At 43.5% G+C, this 24,948-nt stretch overlaps 1 protein-coding gene across 5 annotated transcripts; it reads left to right on the top strand.

Annotated features, from left to right (window-relative positions):
- On the top strand, positions 1 to 24,314 carry LOC306936904 (microphthalmia-associated transcription factor-like). Of its 5 annotated transcripts, none has more exons than XM_079520565.1 (10): positions 1 to 130; positions 9,492 to 9,789; positions 16,597 to 16,803; positions 18,295 to 18,393; positions 18,821 to 18,941; positions 20,969 to 21,055; positions 21,758 to 21,811; positions 22,977 to 23,052; positions 23,369 to 23,516; positions 23,768 to 24,314. In XM_079520565.1, exons 1-10 carry the CDS (start codon positions 18 to 20, stop codon positions 24,170 to 24,172), a joined length of 1,608 nt encoding a protein of 535 aa, XP_079376691.1. In that variant the 5' UTR covers positions 1 to 17; the 3' UTR covers positions 24,173 to 24,314. The 5 variants fall into 5 exon arrangements, with proteins under 5 accessions (XP_079376691.1, XP_079376690.1, XP_079376692.1 ...); XM_079520564.1 differs by having other exon boundaries at positions 21,755 to 21,811; XM_079520566.1 differs by lacking the exon at positions 21,758 to 21,811.
- Positions 24,315 to 24,948: the final 634 nt, after the last annotated feature.

Raw genomic sequence — 24,948 nt, 5'->3', positions numbered from 1 at the left:
CGGAACATCTGCTCAGGATGCAGGCAGAGTCAGGAATAGTTCCTGACTTCGAGGTCGGAGAAGACGAAGAGTTTGAAGAGGAGCCGAAAACCTACTATGAGCTGAAGAGTCAGCCGATCAGAAGCTGCAGGTCAGTTTAATTATGACATGTTTATTACGTGTTCTACTGTTTATATTATATAGTTATTATTAGTATAACCTACTATGAGCTGAAGAGTCAGCCGGTGAGAAGATAGCTGGTCAGTTTGTTCATACATGGATGGACAGTTATCTATCTACCATGGACTGATGTTTATTACATATGGACAGTTATCTATTCAGTTAATACTAATATTGACAGTTATTTCATATATGGATACGGACAGTTTATGCACTCTGACATCATGGATGGATGGACTAGCTTGTGTGTTTTCATAAATTAAGGTCCTATAGGATATACTTGATACTAGCATCGTTAAAAAATGCATCAACAGTAGCAGATCTACAAGCTCAAAACGCGTGCATTTTGATCTTGTAGATCTGCTACGTTTGATGTGTTTTCTTTAATCCTGCAGCAAAGTAGGCTAACAGTTTTGTAATGAATGGTTTATTATGGATATGATTACAGCTGTCTGTCTGTCTGTCTGTCTGTCTGTCTGTCTGTCTGTCTGTCTGTCTGTCTGTCTGTCTGTCTGTCTGTCTGTCTGTCTGTCTGTCTGTGTGTGTGTGTGTGTGTGTGTGTGTGTGTGTGTGTGTGTGTGTGTGTGTGTGTGTGTGTGTGTTTGTGTGTGTGTGTGTGTCTCTCTCTCTCTCTCTCTCTCTCTCTCTCTCTCTCTCTCTGGTAGAGTGAGTTATGCAACAGTAACAGGGTAGGGTGTTGTTTGTCTTCTAGTCAACAGAAACCATCTTCAAATATTAGCCTAAAGACACAGTGCTTTATTATGGTATTATATTTATTATAGTAAATGTGTTTTTAAACACACTGGATGACACATTATTGTATTTATATAGTATGTGTGTATAACTAGCCTGTATGTGTATTATTGTTCTATAGTCAGTAATTAATTAATCACTTCTGGATCACACTGTTGCTCTTAATTATGTCAAATCAGCCTTTGATGTGGGACAATAAACACCCTGATTGATTATATTTACTATTGTTACTACACCTAACAGCACAGACTTCTCCTGACAATCACAATAACTAGTCGTCATAAGGTAACTCCATAGATTTATTTGGTAAACGATAAAGAAAATAGTTAATATTTAGATTTGAGCTTTGGATAACGGAGCTGTCACATTATAAATATAATTTAGACTGATGCGATGCTAGGTTCGTTGTTTAACTTTAGACTGATTCTAAGTTAATTTAGAGTGATGCTAGGTTCATTGTTTACCTTTAGACTGATGCTAGGTTCATTTTATACTGATGCTAGGTTCATTTTATACTGATGCTAGGTTCATTTTAGACTGATGCTACTGTAGGTTCATTTTAGACTGATGCTAGGTTCATTTAGACTGATGCTAGGTTCATTTTAGACTGATGCTAGGTACATTTTAGACTGATGCTATAGGTTCATTTTAGACTGATGCTAGATTCATTGTTTACCTTTAGACTAATGGTATAGGTTCATTTTTATGATATTCTTAGTTTAAATTAAAACACTGAATCAATGTCCTGCTTTGTGACGTCAAATTAGCCAATCTACAAGATCGGCACATTTCTTCTGACCATTTTTTAAAGTGATAGTGGAAGTATTTAAGTGTGTGTGTGTGTGTGTGTGTGTGTGTGTGTGTGTGTGTCTGTATGTGTGTGTGTGTGCGCGTGCGTGCGTGCGTGCGTGCGTGCGTGCGTGCGTGTGCGCGCGTGCGCGTGCGCGCGTGCGACTGTGTGTGTGTGTGTGTGTGTGTGTGTGTGGGTGCGTGTGCGTGTGGGTGCGTGTAGCAGCAGGTAGATATAATAAAACATAAATCCGTATACATACACGCTGTATAATTTTATTCAGCTGTAGCAGCAGGTGTGTATACATGGACATATCCTTGACATTATGCTGTTATAAGGCCAACTAAACTCTCACTCTGTTCTATCAACAACACAAAGAGCCTCATCCAATGTCACTTCACCTCACGGTTCACTAACACCTCAATGTCACTAAAAATAAAGCTGCAGACCTCTAAACAAGAATAACACGCATATCATTAACAGCCAGATGAAACAAGCGTTCTCCGTTGTGCATCTGTCCCCCTTTTCTGCGGCGTTACAGACTCTGGGTTGAGACCATATATTTATAATATATCTAGAGAGTGGATGAGGAGCAACAGCCCCGCCCCCCGCTTGGTTGAGACTTCCGTGCGCCGTTTCAGAGTATGGGGTCAGACTCCCATTGGCTTATGGCGGCATTTCAGAGTATGGGGCCAGACTTGGCCAGCCAATCAGGATTAGGTCGCGCAAAGGTCCTCATAGCCAACAGCAGCGATCATAAGCCAGGTTTCATCTGGCAAAAACTATTTACTATGTAGTCATTTATCAGACTTACTTGTGAAGCAAGGATTGCAGAGAGACAGTGTAGTGCAGGGTTCCCCAATTCATTTTCCTCAAGGGCCATATTTTGACTAGGGTACCAGGCTGGGGGCCGAGTCCGCACGCGTGAGGTCGAGGTCTTGCCCTGAAAATTCATTTTCAGGGCAAGACCCCATTTGAAAAGGATGCCCAGTTTGACATGCATAGGCTACTGACCCCCATTTAATGCCATTTATATCTGGGACCCCCTCCCCCAAAAAAAGAAAGAACTTAAGACCTGGAGGCGTGGTCAATGCTGTTTGGCCACTCAGAATAGCCAAATGGCATTGATCACGCCTCCAGGTCTTAAGTTAAGTAATAGACCTGGTACTTAAGACACGCATAATACTGCCCTTAGTCTTCTGAAAAACCTTAGTCGACTTAGTCTTTAGTCTTAGTCTTAGTCAACAAAATGAACACTGCCTACCTAGATCTTGTCATTTCCTTCCTTGTCCTTGTCCCCCCTCTGCCCCCCCCCCCTCTTTCTAAATTCTGCCAAAACGCTGAATCCCCCCCATCCCCCTTTAACCTAATTCATAAATTCTTAGTGTAATTTGGTTGGTTAGTAAAATGTCATTACATTGTTACACATATGTATGAGCGCAATGCTATTTCTGTTTGCTGCCATTCACGCGCACACGTGCACACACACACACACACACACACACACACACACACACACACACACACACACACACACACACACACACACACACACACACACACACACACACCATTATAAACTGAGATGTAGCATATATCATCCACCTCCTCCGTTACTGTAGTGCAGTCACGCGTGGAAAAAATTGCAGATCTACAGTCTCACAACGCAACCCGCTGTGAGCTTGTAGATCTGCTATTTTTTTGCTACGAGTCAAGGCTTTACTTCCTCATCGAATCACATGATGAGTAGGATGTGAGTTAATAATAGAATCATGACACTGATGACATATGATGTACAGTATTGTAGGCAGTATTGTAAGAAGTAAGAAAAAACATCTTTCTTGGTGCGCCCGTTGGCCTAGTGGTCCAGGCGTATGGCCGTATGCCACATATAGGCTCTAGCTACCTGACAGCGTGTTGCGTGTTCGAGTCCCGTTCATGATGACCTTTGCTGTATGTCTCCCCCCATCTCCCTCTTTCCTGTCATTCTTCACTTGTATCTATCAATGAAGGCAGAAACGCAAAAAACTAAAATTCTAGTGCAGGCATTTTGTGACGAAGTAGCATGTGACGTGTCAAACTAGGTTTTTTTTTCCTGATTCTGAATCCATTGCATTTGTTTTGCACAAAAAAACACTCTTTGGGCTAAAAACAGCCATAGCGGTGATCACAAATGTGATGAGGTCATCACATTCATGAATAGCCCCAATTTTTAAAATGTTGCCTTATAGGCTTATAGGTTGTTAATGGTACCATCACCTGTTTTAGCATTTTTCAATATGTTCCACCACTGGGATTTCGTGGACGTTTGCTATGTTGTTACTATAACATATTTATGAAACAAAAAAAGTTGAAAGAGTTTCTGTTGCAATTTGTTTTAGGTTTAGCCCTTTTTTGCCACAATATGCCTGCACTATTCCTGAAAAGTTAATATTTTAGATTTCTAGCAGAGATATAACATAGACAGTATGTTATATTACATAGCAAACATACCGGTATACAGTATATTAGGCATTATGGATTTTCTATTGAGTAATTATCACTTTGCATGTATCCACTATCCATGTATTCTATCAGATCACATATCTCTGCTGTCGGGCTAGTCTTGCGTGGCCAGACTGTTGCCTCTTGCAATTTTCAAACGCTTCCGTCATACAGTCTGAAGCAACGGAAGCTCTGATCATGAGTAAAATATTGTGTTGTGCAAATTTAAATAATGTAAATCGAAATCATCTTAAGCATAAGCTTGCTGCTTAGCAGAAATGGATATTAAAAATAAATAAAGCTATTTAAAATATATATTTTCGTGAACGGAAATTGGTCGTATTTCGGGAGGTGTAGTTCCACACTCTATGTAGCATTCAGGAGGTGTAGTTCCAGACTCTATGTAGCATTCAGGAGGTGTAGTTCCAGACTCTATCCAGCATTCAGGAGGTGTAGTTCCAGACTCTATATAGTATTCAGGAGGTGTAGTTCCAGACTCTATGTAGCATTCAGGAGGTGTAGTTCCAGACTCTATCCAGCATTCAGGAGGTGTAGTTCCAGACTCTATGTAGCATTCAGGAGGTGTAGTTCCAGACTCTATCCAGCATTCAGGAGGTGTAGTTCCAGACTCTATATAGTATTCAGGAGGTGTAGTTCCAGACTCTATGTAGCATTCAGGAGGTGTAGTTCCAGACTCTATCCAGCATTCAGGAGGTGTAGTTCCAGACTCTATGTAGCATTCAGGAGGTGTAGTTCCAGACTCTATCCAGCATTCAGGAGGTGTAGTTCCAGACTCTATCCAGCATTCAGGAGGTGTAGTTCCAGACTCTATATAGCATTCAGGAGGTGTAGTTCCAGACTCTATCCAGCATTCAGGAGGTGTAGTTCCAGCCTCTATATAGTATTCAGGAGGTGTAGTTCCAGACTCTATATAGCATTCAGGAGGTGTAGTTCCAGACTCTATCCAGCATTCAGGAGGTGTAGTTCCAGCCTCTATGTAGCATTCAGGAGGTGTAGTTCCAGACTCTATCCAGCATTCAGGAGGTGTAGTTCCAGACTCTGTAGCATTCAGGAGGTGTAGTTCCAGACTCTATCCAGCATTCAGGAGGTGTAGTTCCAGACTCTATCCAGCATTCAGGAGGTGTAGTTCCAGACTCTATCCAGCATTCAGGAGGTGTAGTTCCAGACTCTATCCAGCATTCAGGAGGTGTAGTTCCAGCCTCTATATAGCATTCAGGAGGTGTAGTTCCAGACTCTATCCAGCATTCAGGAGGTGTAGTTCCAGACTCTATCCAGCATTCAGGAGGTGTAGTTCCAGCCTCTATATAGTATTCAGGAGGTGTAGTTCCAGACTCTATATAGCATTCAGGAGGTGTAGTTCCAGACTCTGTAGCATTCAATAGGTGTAGTTCCAGACTCTATCCAGCATTCAGGAGGTGTAGTTCCAGACTCTATCCAGCATTCAGAAGGTGTAGTTCCAGACTCTATGTAGCATTCAGGAGGTGTAGTTCCAGACTCTATCCAGCATTCAGGAGGTGTAGTTCCAGACTCTATGTAGCATTCAGGAGGTGTAGTTCCAGACTCTATCCAGCATTCAGGAGGTGTAGTTCCAGACTCTATCCAGCATTCAGGAGGTGTAGTTCCAGACTCTATCCAGCATTCAGGAGGTGTAGTTCCAGCCTCTATATAGCATTCAGGAGGTGTAGTTCCAGCCTCTATATAGCATTCAGGAGGTGTAGTTCCAGCCTCTATATAGTATTCAGGAGGTGTAGTTCCAGACTCTATATAGCATTCAGGAGGTGTAGTTCCAGACTCTGTAGCATTCAATAGGTGTAGTTCCAGCCTCTATGTAGCATTCAGGAGGTGTAGTTCCAGCCTCTATGTAGCATTCAGGAGGTGTAGTTCCAGACTCTATCCAGCATTCAGGAGGTGTAGTTCCAGACTCTATGTAGCATTCAGGAGGTGTAGTTCCAGACTCTATCCAGCATTCAGGAGGTGTAGTTCCAGACTCTATGTAGCATTCAGGAGGTGTAGTTCCAGACTCTATCCAGCATTCAGGAGGTGTAGTTCCAGACTCTATCCAGCATTCAGGAGGTGTAGTTCCAGACTCTATCCAGCATTCAGGAGGTGTAGTTCCAGCCTCTATATAGCATTCAGGAGGTGTAGTTCCAGCCTCTATATAGCATTCAGGAGGTGTAGTTCCAGACTCTATCCAGCATTCAGGAGGTGTAGTTCCAGACTCTATCCAGCATTCAGGAGGTGTAGTTCCAGACTCTATCCAGCATTCAATAGGTGTAGTTCCAGCCTCTATATAGCATTCAGGAGGTGTAGTTCCAGACTCTATCCAGCATTCAGGAGGTGTAGTTCCAGACTCTATCCAGCATTCAGGAGGTGTAGTTCCAGACTCTATAGCATTCAATAGGTGTAGTTCCAGACTCTATATAGCATTCAGGAGATGTAGTAGATTGTGGAATAGTTGTCTGGCTACCCGAGACTACTGTCGCTTTCAGGAAAAGTTTCAGGAAAAGTTTTAGAACAACACAATAATGCTTCAGGATGAGTATGTGAGAGTGAGACAGGATGGATTTACAATGTATAGTCATTTATCAGATGAATTTACAATGTAGTCATTTATCAGATTCATTTACAATGTAGTCATTTATCAGATGCTCTTCATGCAGAGTGACTGGTCATAAGTAGGTCAAGTGCTATGCTACGGGCTGCTGAGGTCTGCAAAGAGTGTTCTAGGGTGAGAAGAGGTGAGTCTTCAGATTGTCGAGGAGACATCGTCGGGAGTGAATCTGCAGTTCTTCTGACTGCAGTTATATATAGAAGTGAGACAGGATGCTTATATAGAGGCGAGACAGACGGTGCAAATGAGATGACGAATATAGCAGGAGTGTTTTCACACAGCGTTGCCAAGTCTGTGCTTATTATAAGTGACATGGGCTTGTGTTCTTCTGCAATGTCGCTTGCAAACGTTGGTAGTTGGTAGGGTTGTGTTTTTTTCTTTTTTGCCCTTGCTTCTAAAGTGTAGTTGATTGTTGTCTCCACCAGGCCGAAGGCATGGGGAGAGACTATCTTTTGCACCCTTCCGTCCGTCTGTGTGTCCGTCCGTCTGTGTGTCCGTATCTGTGTGTGTGTGTGTGTGTGTGTGTGTGTGTGTGTGTGTGTGTGTGTGTGTGTGTGTGCCCGTCCATCCGTCTGCCCCGTGTGTGTCTGTCTGTGAACAGCTAATCTCCGGCATCGATCGAATTGATTGAAGCGAAACTGTTCACACATAACCCACACTCCCTGGACACCAGAGCAGAACCTCTGCCCCAAATATTTCACATGGGCCTGCTATAGCGCCACCAGGAGGCTGATTGTTGCAAAGCACATCTTTGGACAGTACACCTACATGTTTTTGTCCAAACATCACGCAAATTGGTACACATGTATCTCTATAGTCATTAAACGAAACGGGTCTTTCATATTCTTCATATTCCATCCTGATTGGCCAAGATTGCTCCGAGTGCTCCGTTTTGAAGAAAATACAAATAGCTCCACCTGATCTCTAGTCATGTGATCAGGATGTATTGATGTTTCATATTCCATTGCATGTATTTATCCACTGTTTTTTGCTGTGCATGTATGTGCTCATGTGTTGTAACAAACACTCTCACGATCAAATATATGTTTTTGATTGACTGATAAATAACATGTGAGCAGGAAACACACACGCGCATGCACGCACGCACGCACGCACGCACGCACGCACGCACACGCCTTCTTGTCCACCGGACATTCCGGACCGTCAGGCTTGGACGTCGCCCCCTTGTGTCGCAGTGTCAGCACTGCATGAGCAGCAGCATGACTTTCACTGGCTTTCACAGACACACGCACACACGCAGACACACGCACGCACACGCGCACACACACTCTTGAGAAAAAAGAATACAACAAACAAAGATGGATGCTTTGAGATTGCAAGCATTTCACTGCCTGTGAGTCTGAATGTATATGTATGTATGTATGTATGTATGTATGTATGTATGTATGTATGTATGTATGTATGTATGTATGTATGTATGTATGTATGTATGTATGTATGTATGTATGTATGTATGTATGTATGTATGTATGTATGTACTGTACATGTCTCTGTGTGTGTGTGTGTGTGTGTGTGTGTGTGTGTGTGTGTGTGTGTGTGTGTGTGTGTGTGTGTGTGTGTGTGTGTGTGTGTGTGTGTGTTGTGTCTGAACAAAGGTGTGTTAAACCACTAACCTACATTCACATATATTTATAGCGCTCTCCTTTTAGCACCATGCACTCTGTTGTTGAAGGTTGAAGCTTTTCTTATGTTTTGTTAATTAATTTAAAGTGAATATTAATAATTTGTGCTGTAAATAAAATGAGAACTTCTTGGTGCATTTTGATTATTATTTCAAAACAAATTAAATAAATAATAAAATATCTTAATTATCATAATAAGAAAATGTTGTTCACTTCCGCTTTATTGCTAACTCATGATCAGAGCTTCCATTCTCCAGACTGTATGACAGAAGCATTTGAAAATTGCGAAAGTTAACAGTATGGCAACACAAGACTAGTAGGTCAGTTCTGAGGACACTAGATGGAGCACTAATACAATCTCTCTCTCTCTCTCGCTCTCTCTCTCTCTCTCTCTCTCTCTCAGTAGATGTTTGCCAGACCACTGCACCACATGAAAAGATCCTTTGTCAAAATACTTATACTGTGTGTGTGTGTGTGTGTGTGTGTGTGTGTGTGTGTGTGTGTGTGTGTGTGTGTGTGTGTGTGTGTGTGTGTGTGTGTGTGTGTGTGTGTGTGTGTGTTACATTCTTTGTCCTTTGTCGTTAAATCGTCCACAAATAATCGAAAATCTTTTATAATCAATATAGAGGGTATGCAGTGCACATGCATAAAGTGAGTGGCAAATTGAGTGGCAAAGTGAGTTTAACGTGGTTTAATGCAATCAGATAGGACCTTTCTGCTTGGATGTATGGGCTGTCAATCAGATAGGACCTTTCTGCTTGGATGTATGGGCTGTCAATCAGATAGGACTTTTCTGCTTGGATGTATGGGCTGTCAATCAGATAGGACCTTTCTGCTTGGATGTATGGGCTGTCAATCAGATATGACCTTTCTGCTTGGATGTATGGGCTGTCAAGGCCAGAAAGTAGTGTATTGGCACTTAACTAAGTAGGCGATCCCGCATAACTTGCTATACCCTTAGAGGGTCTAACCAATGTGTTTGATTTGAATTTTACACACCCCCTTGAACACCCCCCCCCCCCCCCCGCAGTCCGTCATCAGACCAGCATGGCTCCTCCTCGCCCTCCACCAACAAGCCCCGCCCCTCCCCGTCGATGACATCATCATCTTCATCATCATCATCGTCGTCGCGCGTCCTATTGCGTCAGCAGCTGATGCGAGAGCAGCTGCAGGAGCAGGAGCGCCGCGAGAGGCAGCGAGGAGGACACACCCACTACCACGCCCCCGGAGGACACGCCCCCGCGGTCCAGACGCCCGCCATCAACGTGACGTTGCCGCACTGCGCCACACTGCCCCCTGCTGCCCAGGTGCCCCTGGACGTCCTAAAGGTAATATACACCAACATCCGGTCTGTTTACGTTCTTGTATTTATTATATTTATATTGAACTTGAATGTTTTGTTTTGCTGGTGATAGTAGATGGTAAGCCCCGCCCCCTCCCCACTAACAGCTGACGCTCTTAAAGAGACAGAGACAGGCAGACTGGCTGCTCTGCAAGTACACATCCATTGACCATATGCAGACCGCGGCCATCTTGATGCAACTAGATGCAATTTCCCATTGACAGCCCATACATCCAAACAGAAAAGTCCTATCTGATTGTATTAAACAACGTCAAACTCACCAACATTGGGGGCACGGTGGCACAGTCGGTAGTGCTGTCACCTCACAGCTAGAAGGTCCTGGGTTCGATTCCCGCTGGAGATGCTGTGGGCGCTGCAGGGGGCGTGTTCTCTCCCTTGCGTCATCAGTGCCCATACACGAGGCGGGGTTGGCGAAAGGGTCTTTCTGTGTGGAGTTTGCATGTTCTCCCCCTGTCCCCTAGGGTAGGTACCCTCACAAAAATCATGCAGTAATCTTGGTCTATACTGCCTCCCCCTGGTCAGCCGGGGCGCCTGATGGAGGGTCGAAATAACGTGTTCCTTCCACATGCTATGTCCAGCTGGGGCTACTCCCCCCTGTCAGGTGAAAAGAAGCAGCTTGGACTCCTCATGCATAGCAAGTGGCATGAGGTCAGTCCGCTGCCCTCCCCAGGTTGACAGAGAAGGTGCAGCGCCCAGGATTACATTAGATAATTGACACTGGGTGAAAAAATGGGCTGTCAACTCAATGGGGAATTGCATCTAGTTAGCACCTTGCTGGCAAGATGGCTGCGGTCTGCATATGCTCACATTATTATTGCGTCATCAATATCTGTGAAAATAACCAGGATTATTGTTTTAAATGTTTTTTTTTGTTGTGGCTTTCACCTTTATTTTATATATTTTATGGAGGGACAGACAGTAGGCTGACAGGAAATGGGGAGAGAGAGATGGGGAGGAAGACATGCAGTAAAGGCCGCTGGGATCGGGAGTCGAACCCACAGCACAGTGCCAGACTGGATTACCAGCCAAGGTGTCTGGACCACTGAGCCACAGCCCAGATAACCAGGATTATTTTCAGACCGATTTGACACCATATAGCATTTGCATGGCCTGTATGGCCGATTTCGATACGCTACCGATTATATCGTGCTTCACAATGTTTGATTGATTTATTGATTTATTGAACGTTTTAAAACAACACAACACTGCCTCATCAAAGTAGGTATGGTGACTTTATACACATTGTCAGATACTTGAATGTGTTCTTATATTATCATCACTTTACCCAAAAATACAGCTCAAGTGGAGTTTGGAGGTTTAGCCAGTGTTTTTTTCCAATGCTTTCCATTTGTTGAATATTTGTAAAATCCACAGACATAAGTGTGTTTAGTGTGCGTTTAACCCGAGGTTGACTTTTCCCTCCATCATTATTTTAAAATGTTTTCTTTAATTCTTCCAGACCTCTGTCTGTAATCCTATTGGCTCTGCTGCACTTTACTAGCTCTGATTTACTAGAGAGAGAGAGAGAGAGAGAGAGAGAGAGAGAGAGAGAGAGAGAGAGAGAGAGAGAGAGTGTGACAGAGAGAGCGACAGAGAGAGCGACAGAGAGAGAGATACTGTGAGAGAGTTAGGATTCAAACTTATAACCTTTCCTCAGACAGTGAGAGGTAAGTGTTCTCAATAATTTGTTAATGCAGGTTAAATCATGTATTTCTATGTAGTAATGTATACTGTGTATTATTTAGCAAGGCAGTAGGTTGATCATACATTTAACAAGACAGTGCCGCAGTAGGTTGATCATGTATATTTGATACAGCTTGGTTCAAATCCCCAGCTGCTCTTGGCTATGTGCCGAAGTTTCCTTGGGCAAGACAATGAACCCCTAACTGCTAGTGATGAGCATGTGTGTGTGTGTGTGTGTGTGTGTGTGTGTGTGTGTGTGCGCGTGCGTGCGCGTGCGTGCGTGCGTGCGTGCGTGTGTGTGTGCTTGCGTGCAAGCATGCATGTGACTGTGTGTGGCACTGGCATGCTTGCGGCGTGTCCAGAAGACATTGAGACCATTAGACATGACTTTACACTCGGTAATCTGCAGCTCTTTGAGAGGTTTACCCCGGACCACCCCCGTACTCCCCCCCTCCCAGTACAATAGAACAACCTGCAGCAGTTTGTATGATCCCCAGATGGCGGATCGGAGCTTTATTAGAGGTCTGCATTCTTCACAGACTGACTGGCGCTGCTCAGTACAGAGTTAACTGTGTCTGTGACTAGATTAGTGAACAGAGCCGGTACCAGGAGGTTAACATAGTAGGCTAACTATTACTATTAAATCAAAGGAATTCCATACAAAGTATATATACATAAAAGACTGGAGAACAGAGGTACCAGGAGGTTCACGGCACCTCTATAACACCACCACTCTCTTTTTTTTAAATAGCTTCTCTGGGCAACGCTCAGCTTCCTCAAGCATGGACCCCCACTACACATTGCCTCCTATAACTGAGAGAGAGATGAAGCAGGGGTTTCTCTTTTGGGTCTCAAGCTAAAAGGTTCGGAAACCACTGCTGACATGTAGACATTAAGTAGATATCAGATGAGGCTCTGGCCTGTACTTCATACTGTCTATAGGGGTTCAATCTATTGGTATGGCAATAAGCGTATCGTAATCATATATCTCGTACATACAGGCACGGGGCGCGCGCGTGTGTGTGTATGTGTATGTGTATGTGTATGTGTGTGTGTGTGTGTGTGTGTGTGTGTGTGTGTGTGTGTGTGTAGGGGCGGCCTTAAGGTCCGGGCGGTCCGTAATATGATCTTAATAATTATTAATATTTCTTTATTTATTACCTAGCCTGCAAGCATTACACCGGGGCTCCACCGCGCCGGGCGCGTCAGCGTTGCGTCTCCGTCACCGTCAGGGAATGTTCCCTTTTTAATCAATGAAGGGTGGCTCCACTGCTTGCATTGCGTTGCGTTGCGTGACTGCTTTAAAATTGCCCCGGTTCGTTTTTTGACGCACGCGACGGAGACTTCAAAGCATGAACAGCATACACTAGGCCTACAGCACTTTCAGCCAAGTAGAAGAAACCACAAAAGTAGACTGGCTGAAAGATGTGAATTGAAGTGTAATGCTTAATTGGGTCGTCCACTCACAGTTAACAGTCTTTGTATTGAGTTTGTGAGTAGGTCAAACGTTCTTGAGATTTCCACTAAAGAGGAGAGGCTGGTCTGAGTTCCATGTGAGATTTAAAAGTAGCAGAGCCTACAGCAGTAAGGCTATGGACCAGAGCTAGGTCAACTGTATCTTTGCATCTGCCCGTGTGAACGCAGCACAAGAAGAAGTAGATGTCAGCTGAGGCCAGAGCCTCATCTGACATCTGAAGAGTTCATCTGAAGTTTGTGACCTTATAAAAATCTTTAAAAAAATGTATTTTTTTTTAATCAATTGTTCAATTCCACTCAATCAGCTCCCTGAGCTTATTGAGGAAAGAAAGAAAGAATGAATGAAGCTCCACGAATCTTATGGGATTCCTTTCCTTGTATAGCACATGATGCTACGTTGCAAATACCACCATACAAAGATACAACTTCATGCTAGAAAGTTAGCAGACACTGTTAATCCTTCAGAAGTGACAGGGTCGTGCTTTCAGACAAAGTCTGCATTTATCTGGCTTTCCTGGCACGCCTAAACAGTTTACTAAACAGCGGAGGCAAGAGAAATCTGCCAACACTATTAGTAACTAAGTACATTTACTCAAGTACTGTACAGTACAGTTTTACATTTTTTTAATTTACAATGTATAGTCATTTATCAGATGTAGCTTTTTATCCAGAGTAACTTAAAATAAACAAGGTAACACATACATACAGTAGAATGCAGAGAGACAGTGTAGTGTCTCAGTAAACTATAGGATCACATAGAATGCAGAGAGACAGTGTAGTGTCTCAGTAAACTATAGGATCACATAGAATGCAGAGAGACAGTGTAGTCACATGTCTCAGTAATTACATAATGCAGAGAGACAGTTTAGAGCAGTGGTAAGTTGGTAACCAACCTTTTCAAGCCGAAGAACACATTTTATTCCCAATTGTAAGCCATGATCAACTACTAAAATATATATTTTTAAAAAACACCTTTTTCTTTTGCAATTTCTGACAGGCTCAATGCATGTGTTGTGCACGCATCCACACAAAGACTAGTTGTATAAATAAGAAAAAATACTGATAGTTATATAATCAATTCCTAAATATTAAGCCAAACATATTCATAAACTTTGAACTGAGCACAAGACACAATCAGGGGATACTTCTCTCTGCTCACAAGTGACCGAAAGTCTTGGTCTCTAGCTCTGCCCTCCAGTTGGCTGGTTACTACGATCCTATAGATCCACGTTATTGATTGATTGATTGATTGATTGAAAATGTTATTAACAGTTTGCAGAATTACAGTACATTTCAAGCACAAACTCAATACAAAGGCTGTTAACTGTGAGTGGACGACCCAATTAAGCATTACACTTGTTTACAACAGGGTCCACCATGTTCAATTCATCAAAACATTTAGAGACGTACAAATAGACACTTCTATATAGACAAAGAACAGTACAGGAATTCATCATAATGGAGGTAAAAAGGGAAAAGAAACATATACAGTGAGGGGAAAAAGGGGGGGGCGGTGGGGGGGGATTCAGATTTTACGGGGGCCAGTTTCGAATTCAGGCTATGAAGATGTACCTTTGGTTGCTTTGTAGGCCAACATCTGTGTTTTGTATGCTGTGCGGGCAGTAACCAGGAGCCAATGGAGGGAGGGAGTGGAGAAGAGGGGGACATGTGAACATTTAGGCTGGTTGAAGAGCAAGCGTGCTGCAGCATTCTGGGTAGTTTTACTGAAAAGTAAAAGTACTTCATTCCACCACTTGTTGAGTGTGTCATGAGTTAAGACTAGATCTGGTCCAGAAGCTCCAGAGGGCTTAAAGTGCGATGAGAAGAGTCCAAAACGGCCCAAAGCCACCGTGTCAGGATTTAATGGCGGCCGGGCCGGGAAGAAAGAACGTGATTGTTGAGTCGTCGTTGTGACGTGGAGCGACGTGCCTCGAAGACATAGATTCAGATTTGACATAAAACAACACATCCTGGTGAAAAGACTCGTTGTGTTTGAGCCTGACATGCAGAACGAATTCATGTTTCTCATCAGGTCTTTATAAGTAGGGCTGTTTGTAAGTCGGTCATTCAGTATACTTTGTAATATACTATCATCAACAAGGATTAAAACTGAATGAAACATTTAACACCCAGCTCTTCAATTGGACTCCACAAAAAAGTTTACAATATGCTTGAAATGCTTGGCTATCATCCTTATCAGGTATGTGTCTGTGTTCATCTTGACATGATCTTATAATATCTCAAACTTATATTGCGCTTTTCTGAGTACCCAAAGACGCTTTACATAAGATACGGTTTTAGTCAACTAAATATACAGTTGATTTGGTCAGCAAAAAATTATTTTGGCGGGTCGTGATGGCGTCGTAATGGCTGATTTATACTTTTTGAATTTTAATATATTATTTTTGCAACAGTAACTAACATTAACCAGTTGAAGCGATGCAACGTGTTGTGAGATTAAGTGTGGTCAATTAAGGACAGATTTCACATGGCCCACGGCTTCCTTACTAAAATGTATTATTTCATGTCATGTGAAATATAATATAATTATATCTCTGGCAGAAACAAACTATGCCCAAACTATTAACTTCTCAGGAAATGAATAATGTCAGTATGCACTGTAGTAGTGTTTTTAAATGCAGCTGAACAGTAGAAGGATTCCTGTGTTTCATTCATGTGAAAAAGGCTAATTTTATTATATTCTTATTTGTCTTTTTTAATTAATGAATTATAATTGATTTACTGTACAGGTACAGACTCATGTACTCACTCTAAGAATGACATCCAACAGTCTATTTTAATTCATATAAATAAATTACATATACCCAAAAGTATGGTGATTAGACGTTATATTGGACAGCTAGCTATACTTTGTAATAATGATTTATCTGCAAAACCAGTCAATATCCTAGAGCAGTGGTTCTCAACCAGTGGTCCGGGGACCACCAGTGGTCCTTGAGGGGGTTCCAGCTAAATTATGTGCACTTGGTTTAATTTTACGCTCTCCGGCCCCTTGCACCCTGGGGTTTCTGAGACTGTGGCCCCCCCTGAACAATTTGGTTGAATAGCTCTGTAGTAGTACAATATGATGAGGGGAATTTGTACAGCCTAAAAAATTTATCAAACGTATTTGTTGTGCAAATAAGAGAAAGAAAGTCCCAAGGTAGACATTAAATTAAAACATATATCAATTTATCAAACACACACTATCATAACGTAGAACAAAAGATAAACGTTTATGTGTGGAGGATACGTCTTCTTCAATCATTGAAATGTTGCTGCTGCCCATGAGCACCACATCCAGCAGGCTATTATAATGTATTAATTATGTTAATTACCAGCTCAGTGGCCTTGTGGTTAGAGTGTCCGCCCTGAGACTGGGAGGTCGGGGTTCGATCCCCGGCCGGGTCGTACCAAGTGCCTCCCTGCTTGACACTCAGCATCAAGGGTTGGATTGGGGGTAAGTCCCTGCGACATACTAGCGTCATGTCCAGGGGGTGTACTTGTACATCAAGCTGCCTCACGCTACAGAAACAGGAGATAGGCTCCTGCCCCTATGGGCCTCATGGCTCGGCAAGGCTACTTACTTACTTATGTTAATTCATACACACAGGTGCAGACCCAGCTGCAGAACCCCACTAAGTACCACATCCAGCAGTCTCAGCAGCAGCAGGTGAAACGCTACCTGGGGAAGCTGGTGCCCCACCCCGCCTGCGCCGTCGAGCAAGGCATTGGCATGACGCCCGGGACGGGAACCAACAGCGCCCCCAACAGTCCTATGGCCTTACTGACACTCAACCCCTCCCACTGTGAGAAAGAGGTATTATTATTATTATTATTATTATTATTATTATTATTATTATTATTATTATTATTATTATTATTATTATTATTATTATTATTATTATTATTATTACTGACGCTCAACTTCAACTGCCATAAAGAGGTGTCTTTCTCATTCAAACACGTTCATATCAATGAAGCATAACCCCTCCTATGTCCAGCTTTGAGGGTTTGTGTAAACACAAACAAAGACAAAAGTGTGATTGGCCGGAATGAGATGATGTATGATGATGTATGATGATAAGAGCGCCACTCACTTCACACGGGTGTGATTTTCATTCAACTTCAAACACAATTGCAACGTTAGATTCATATTGTCCTTCTAATGAATGTTAGACTGAATGAAAACACACATCTCTGCTTCTGGCGACAGATATCGTCCTTCTAATGAATGTTAGACTCATTGAAAACACACGTCTCTGCTTCTGGCAACAGATATTGTCCTTCCAATGAATGTTAGGTCACATTCTCACCTAATACTTCGGTAGACTCGATGCGAATGGGCGGAGAAGTTGGGATTCTTGCATATTTAATTTGCTGCGGTTTGCCTTCACACTGGCTGTGTCAAGCAGCAAGGAAACGCAGCAGGGAATTTGATCAATGTGTTCAATTCATAAAATACACAGTGAAAGCTATGGTGTTAAAAAATATACTTTGAGTAATAGTTAGGACTTTTGACGTAAAGTGAGGGTAACGGATGCAGTGTGTCGTCGGGGACTGTGTGTGTGTGTGTGTGTGTGTGTGTGTGTGTGTGTGTGTGTGTGTGTGTGTGTGTGCGTGTGCGCCAGCCACTGTTCTTTTGGGCACATGAACGAGGCACAGCGGAGACGGGAGCGCAAAATGATCCGAAGTTTACAATAGTATACTAGACCATATAGCCTACCATTATTATGCATATGCCATGTAGCTATACAGTTTATAGATCATGCTGAGCTAAACATGTTTTATATTTAAACAAGATGAAGAACGTCTCCACTCGGATCCCCACACACAGTGACAGCCCTCCATGTTTACGCACGACAGACAGACAGAATATTCTGTAGGCTGCAGTGTTTTTTATGAGTTTCCTTAAGCAATAGATTAATGTGCTCGTCCTCATATTTCGATGAGGGCTTCGGTCTCCTTATTTGACCATGTCACATGACACATGGTAACCTAACGGGACATCTTTGCACTGCGTAAAATGAATATCCCTTCTCCGTCTCCAACTGTGTTTAGCTCCTTATCCACCACATGATAGTTTGCTTAATTTCCTTTATTTGCTACAGATTGCACCGAATCGAAATCAAGTGCGATTGGAAGCAAAGCGAAACCCCCGTTTTTTGGCGGAGTAGAATGTGGTTCTTTGATGCGCATTAGGATTCTAATGAGCAGTAAAGCTTGCTGGAGTGAAGACGACCTTAGACTACATGTACATGAATTATGATTTATGATGCATTTAGTCTAATTTTGTGTTGCATTGTTTTAGATGGATGATGTCATCGATGACATCATTAGTCTGGAGTCCAGTTACAATGATGCAGACATCATGGGGCTGTTGGATCCAGGACTTCAAATGGCAAATACAGTAAGACTTCTTTGAATAAAATTGTATGATCAATATGCTAAGATCAATTTATTGCTGATCAGTAATGTATGATACATTTATAACTGATCATTTTATTATTACTGATTGATCAATACGGTAAGACTTATTGATTAACTATTGATTAACTTAATTTTATTATGTGATTTAACAAAATGCTCATATTAACTAAATAAAGGATTACATCAGTATTTATGGGTTTGAAATAGTGTTTTAGAGTGAGTGAGTTAATGAATGAATCAATGACTTAATTAGCCTAATTAATGAGTGAGTGAGTGAGAAAGTGAACGAATGAATAATGAGTATGTGAGTGAGTGAGTGAGTGAGTGAGTGAGTGAGTGAGTGAGTGAGTGAGTGTTAATGATGGAATCCTATCATTCCTCAAATTCAATGAATGTTTTAACGTTAGATGGCTGTGCCTGCCAACCTGATGGAGATGTACGGTAACCATGGCAACCAGCCTCTACCTCCACAAGGTGTCAACATCAGCAACTCCTGCCCTGATCACCTGGCACACATCAAGAGAGAATGTATGTACACCTATACACCTATACACCTATACACAACACAACACAACACAACACAACACAACACAACACAACACAACTCCTGATCACCTGACACACTTCAAGAGAGAGTGTATTCACTCTCAAAGGTAATGACAGTCAACACCGAGGACAAAACCATTGCCACTGCAGACGGGATTGTGCTCGAGCCAGTCGAGGACTTTAAATACCTCGGTGCCTGGACTGCCTCAACTGAACAGGACCTGAAGGTTCGGAGAGCACTTGCCTGGAAAGCCTTGCATGGGATGAGGAGAGTGTGGAAATCGGAAATGGGAGAAGACCTTAAGAGGCGGCTGTTCATAGCTACTGTGGAGTCAGTACTGCTGTATGGGGCCGAGACATGGACCCTCACAGTACAACAGGAAAAAGCCCTGGATGGAGTCTACACAAGAATGCTACGAATGGCAGGTGTCACATGACCTCTATGGAGACCTACCACGGGTCACAGACAAAGTCAGAGAGAGAAGGATGAGGCTGGCAGGGCACTGCATCAGGCACACAGAACTTTAGGCAAGTAAATTGACTCTATGGGAGCCAATCCAGGGCAAAGCCAGGGGGGACAGAAGCGTACCACCTATGTAGACGTACTGCGGTGCGACAGCTTAGCTAACAACACTGCAGAGCTCAAGAACCTGATGTTAGATAGGAAATTGTGGAGGGCAGCGATCCAGGAACCCAGAGTTGGTGTTGGCTAGACCTCACTCTCGCACTAACTAGTATGCACACAATGCAGAGAAGTCTCCCGAGAGGAGGCAGAGAGACTCGCTAGTACAGATTCAACGGCAACAAGGACAGTGACACAGACGCAGAGAAGCCTCAAACAGACCCCCTTGACTCAAATACACCAGAGTAAGGCCAAGTGTGGACACGGACGGACGCATGCACACCACACAGACGAACAGTCTGGTGAGACGTAGGAGGACCCTAGATAGGAGGCAAACCATAGTCCTAGAGACCTCTCAGTGCCTGCAATCCCCCAAGAACACACAAGGCAGAGAGAGCCGCCTGTTGGCTCTGGCATAAGAGAAAGGTCAATAGCTATAGAAGCCTGGATGAGAGGGCCACTGCTGACCCACCAACTGGAGTGTTGTGGTTGAGGGTTGAAACACTCTAAGAAGGTTGGGGACCACCTGATGACCTCTCTTCCAGGCCAAGGCTTTATTATAATCACATATTTGATGTATTTATGTATGTATGTACACAACACAACACAGCACAACTTAGTTGTGTTGGTCGTGGAGTGGATGGCAGAATAGTCAGATACTGGACACAAAACAACGCTCTGTATCTAAAATAAATGTATTCCAAAGCAGCACGCATTGCTCTTCCATAAGGCAAGATCCAGGGCATAATGGATTATGGATAATAGATCTCTTAAAGGGAATGGTACCTGTTGCGTAACGCCCAAACCACACCTATGCATAATGTAATGGGTAGCGGAGCTGTTTTAAGGATTTAGGTGGTGGCACAAGATAGCATTTTTTACGGGGGAACGCCTCTTACACAATACTAAATCCCCAAATGAAGGAAAAAGGGCCGCTGCCGCAAGATGGAGCCCAAAGTATATATGTGATTGCTTTAGCCAATTGGAGTAAGATTTGTTTCAGCACTATTTGACCTATCTACACTATAGCTGTTATAGGAGGGGCTAGCGCCCCTCAAAAATCACACTTGTGTGAAGTGAGGGGCGCTCTTATTATCATACATCATCACACATCACATTCCGTGCCCAGCCAATCAGCTGAGCACATTCCGTGCTCATACAGACAGACACACAAAGCTGTGTATAGGAAGGGCTAGCGCCCCTCAATAATAACTAGAAAATACTGCTCCTGATGAAACAGTGTGGGCTCGAGTAGCTCGCTACTCGATGATGATGTATTGAACCACATGACGTCACAGCCCATGAAATCGGGGCGGGAATAAAGAGTGACAACAACAATAGCTACTCAAACTCACAATAATGATTATTATCCTCATTATGTCAACAGTTTCCCATCAGTCTCACATGATGGACAAACCAGGATCGTGTGGAAAGTTTGATGGCTACCAGCATCCTGAGGGCTTCCCTGTTGTTGGTATGTGTCCGTGTCCATTTGTCATTAATTAACACTCTTAATTAGCACAAATTAGTGATTCTCACGCACATCATTTGCTTTCAGAAGCTGAGGTAAGATACAATACCGTAGACACAGAAAGGTAGACGCCTCCTCCAGCTCTGGGGCATGTGTATCGTATGGCAGCCGCCATATTGAACTCTAATATGGCGGAGGCAGAGCACTCTGCCACTCAAAGTGACGACTGGTCAATGGCCTTCGCCGGCCTAACGGTCCAGACACCTTGGCTGCCTGACAGCATGCCTGACACATGTCGTGGGTTCGAGTCCCGATCCCGACGGACTTTGCCGTGTCTTCCCCCCATCTCTCTCCCCGTATCCTGTCAACTTACTGTGAATTTATCAATAAAGGCAAAAAAGACCCCAAAATATAAAAAAAAAACGAAAAACAAGAGAGTGACTACTGGCCAATCACAGCACGTCTTTTCCGGGACTTGTCAGAATCATCACTTCCTCCCCTGTGACAAGTTCCGGAAATGACGCGCTGTGATTGGCCATTAGTCCTTTTGAGTGACTCCTCTGGCATATTGAGCTCCAATATGGCGGCCTCCATAAGATCACATGTCGCTCCAATGAACTGCAGCGGCGGGGCGTCTACCTTTCTATGTCTATGTACAATACTATACAATACATCATTATAATACAAAATGTCTGCTTCCAGAAGCTGAGGTCAGAGCAATGGCAAAGGAAAGGCAGAAAAAGGATAACCATAACTTGAGTGAGTTTTAAGCTTCTTAACATTATTATCGTTGTTATTAGTATTTCTTCATAGAGTATTTTCATTATTATTATTATTATTATTATTATTAGGATATTATTATACGACGTCACTACCTCTGGGTCATGATCATGAAAGCATTTTTCTATCGAAAATCCAATAGAGAAATCTTAGATGACGTCATAAGAACTGTGTTGCTAAAATAAAATAAGTCCTCCCGGTGATTCTGTCAGGTTTGTCACAATTTACAATTTAGCAGACACTCTTAATCCAGAGTGATTTACAGTAAGCAAGAACAACACGTCGTAATACATCAAATACATAGAAATAGTCATCAAGAATGATAAGTAAGCTAAGAACCTAACATCTGTCTAACAGTACAATATCTGTATGTACAATTAAACTGAGTATACACTATAGAGTGCTATGTCTACATGATAAAATGCTATCAAAATTACATAAGTTGAGCCTTCGCATACGCCTCCAAGTTCATCACGTATGTGGTATCTGCATAAAGGCGCTATATATATATATGAACCATTTACCATTCTGTGGTTTATGATATTGAATTGCATTTGATAATGTCTGTGTTTGGAGAGAAAAGTAAGAAAACAAATACAGCATTACTCTATATTAGTACATTTCCACCATCAGTTGATGCTTCATATCCATACGAGTAAAATCAGTTGATGTTTCATATTCATATTAAGTCAAATCTCCAGGGTGATTTGTTTATTTCTGGAACACAGTTAGATGCAATCTAATATTTCTCTATTGGATTTACTATAGAAGTAAGGAGGACAGCACCCTCTAGTGGATGTGATGTCACAGTTCAGTTCTCTATTGGTACATCTAGAATCATCATGAACCTTTTCTTTTTTACTCATAACACGATGGAAGGTTATTATGTATTTAACTCATAACACTTATCTTGTGGTGAAAGATGAACATATTTTCTATGGAAGATATCAGTATTTATCAGATTAAAAATCAATATATCTTTTTACTTATACAGAAAGAAGCAGCAACAGAACATTTTAGGCACATACACAATTCATGTTCTCGTGAAACATTACGTGTATTTACTGTGTTAAATACGTATATTTTCCTTTGATATTTTGTACAATTACTTTGTTTTTTCTGCCATGTTGTTTTTGTTGTGCAGTTGAAAGAAGAAGACGGTTTAATATCAACGATCGCATCAAGGAGTTGGGAACTTTAATTCCAAGGTCAAACGACCCGTAAGTTCTGAACATTAATTATATCTAATCTAATATCATATTTAAACGTTATTTCACTTGTAACATCTACAATATTCTTTGCTCTAGATATGTTTATTATCTCTTGATAATGTTTTCTATTCATGTAGATGTTAGAATAATTGGCCTCTCTCTCTCTGTGTGTGTGTGTGTGTGTGTGTGTGTGTGTGTGTGTGTGTGTGTGTGTGTGTGTGTGTGTGTGTGTGTGTGTGTCTCTCTCTCTCCCTCTCTCTCTCTCTCTCTCTCTCTCTCTCTCTCTCTCTCTCTCTCTCTGTGTCTGTGTCTGTCTCTCTCTCAGAGACATGCGTTGGAATAAAGGAACTATCCTCAAAGCGTCAGTGGACTACATCAGGAAACTCCAAAGAGAACAGCTGAGAGCCAAAGAACTGGACAGCAGACAGAAGAAGCTAGAACACGCTAACCGACACCTAATCCTGAGGATACAGGTAATTAACACACTTACCGACACCTAATCCTGAGGATCTTTTGGGCGACATCGCCTGGCGATAGTGGACGATTGGGCGATAGCCAATGAAATTCAAGCAATGCTCGCCGTTGGTCTCCCGCTGTTAAAACGTACTGTAACCAACATCCAATCCTGAGGATACAATTGTCTCTCATCCGATAAGAGTTAGAGATGCTACAGTATGTGTCTATCCAATAGGAGCTGCTCTAACACTGTCCTCTCGTCCAACAGGAGTTAGAGATGCAGGCCCGCGCTCACGGTCTGGTCGTGGCCTCGTCGGTGCCTCTATGCTCCGCCCCCTCAGAGCTGGCCCCGGGACGTCAAATCAAGAAGGAGGGGAGTGGAGACTGTCCCCAGGACCTGTACCCACACCCACACCACCTGACCTGCGTGACCCCCGACCCCGCGCACCATCACCTGAACTGCGCGACCGCTGACCTCACCACGCACCGCCCCCTGGAGCTAGACGGCGGACACGCCCCCAACTCCAAACTCGGCGACATCCTGATGGAAGACAACCAATCGCCGGTGAGGGGCGGGGCCGACCCGCTGCTGTCGGACGGCAGTAAGAGCAGCGTGAGCATGGAGGACGGAGACGACGACGACGACGAAGACGACGACGACGACGACTGTTAGCCCCTCCCACCCTGCCTAGCGGCCCCTCCCACCCGGCTGTTAGCCCCTCCCACCCTGCCTAGCGGCCCCTCCCACCCGGGTGTTAGCCCCTAACACCCTGCCTAGCGGCCCCTCCCACCCGGGTGTTAGCCCCTACCACCCCGCCTAGCGGCCCCTCCCACCCGGGTGTTAGCCCCTACCACCCTGCCTAGCGGCCCCTCCCACCCGGGTGTTAGCCCCTCCCACCCCACCCACCGGCCCCTCCCACCCGGGTGTTATCCCCTCCCACCCCACCCACCGGCCCCTCCCACCCGGGTGTTAGCCCCTCCCACCCCACCCACCGGCCCCTCCCACCCCACCCACCGGCCCCTCCCACCCGGGTGTTAGCCCCTCCAACCTGCCATCCTTCCATCCCGTGTTGTTTCGGTTGCTAAGGTAACGCACACACACCGTAAAATACTGAGTGTTCTTTACCTCTCTATAAAGGCAGAAAACTTAACACCTCATCTGCACTGCCAGCGATGCAAGCGAGCGAACGATGAAATCTCATTAGAATACATGTTTTTAAATTAGACTGTCCTGACGTACCGCGAGAGTGCAGCGACTTCGGCCATCGCTCGCAGAGTCTCTGTTTGAGCAAGATTTTGCGGCCTCAAACACTTATTGGTTGAGATCTACACGCTAGTATTTATTGGTTATTTGATTGGTTCGGGCTACGTCGCAACGCAATGACCGACGCTCCATATCAGGACAGTTTCTTTTTTTTCTTCACGATATCGCCCTCGGAACGCTCGCTC

This window comes from Electrona antarctica, assembly GCF_951216825.1.
Source record: "Electrona antarctica genome assembly, chromosome: 2".
NCBI classification, from domain to species: Eukaryota; Metazoa; Chordata; class Actinopteri; order Myctophiformes; family Myctophidae; genus Electrona; species Electrona antarctica.
Note: the sequence above shows the minus strand (reverse complement) of the source record. Positions and strands in the feature narration are given on the sequence as shown.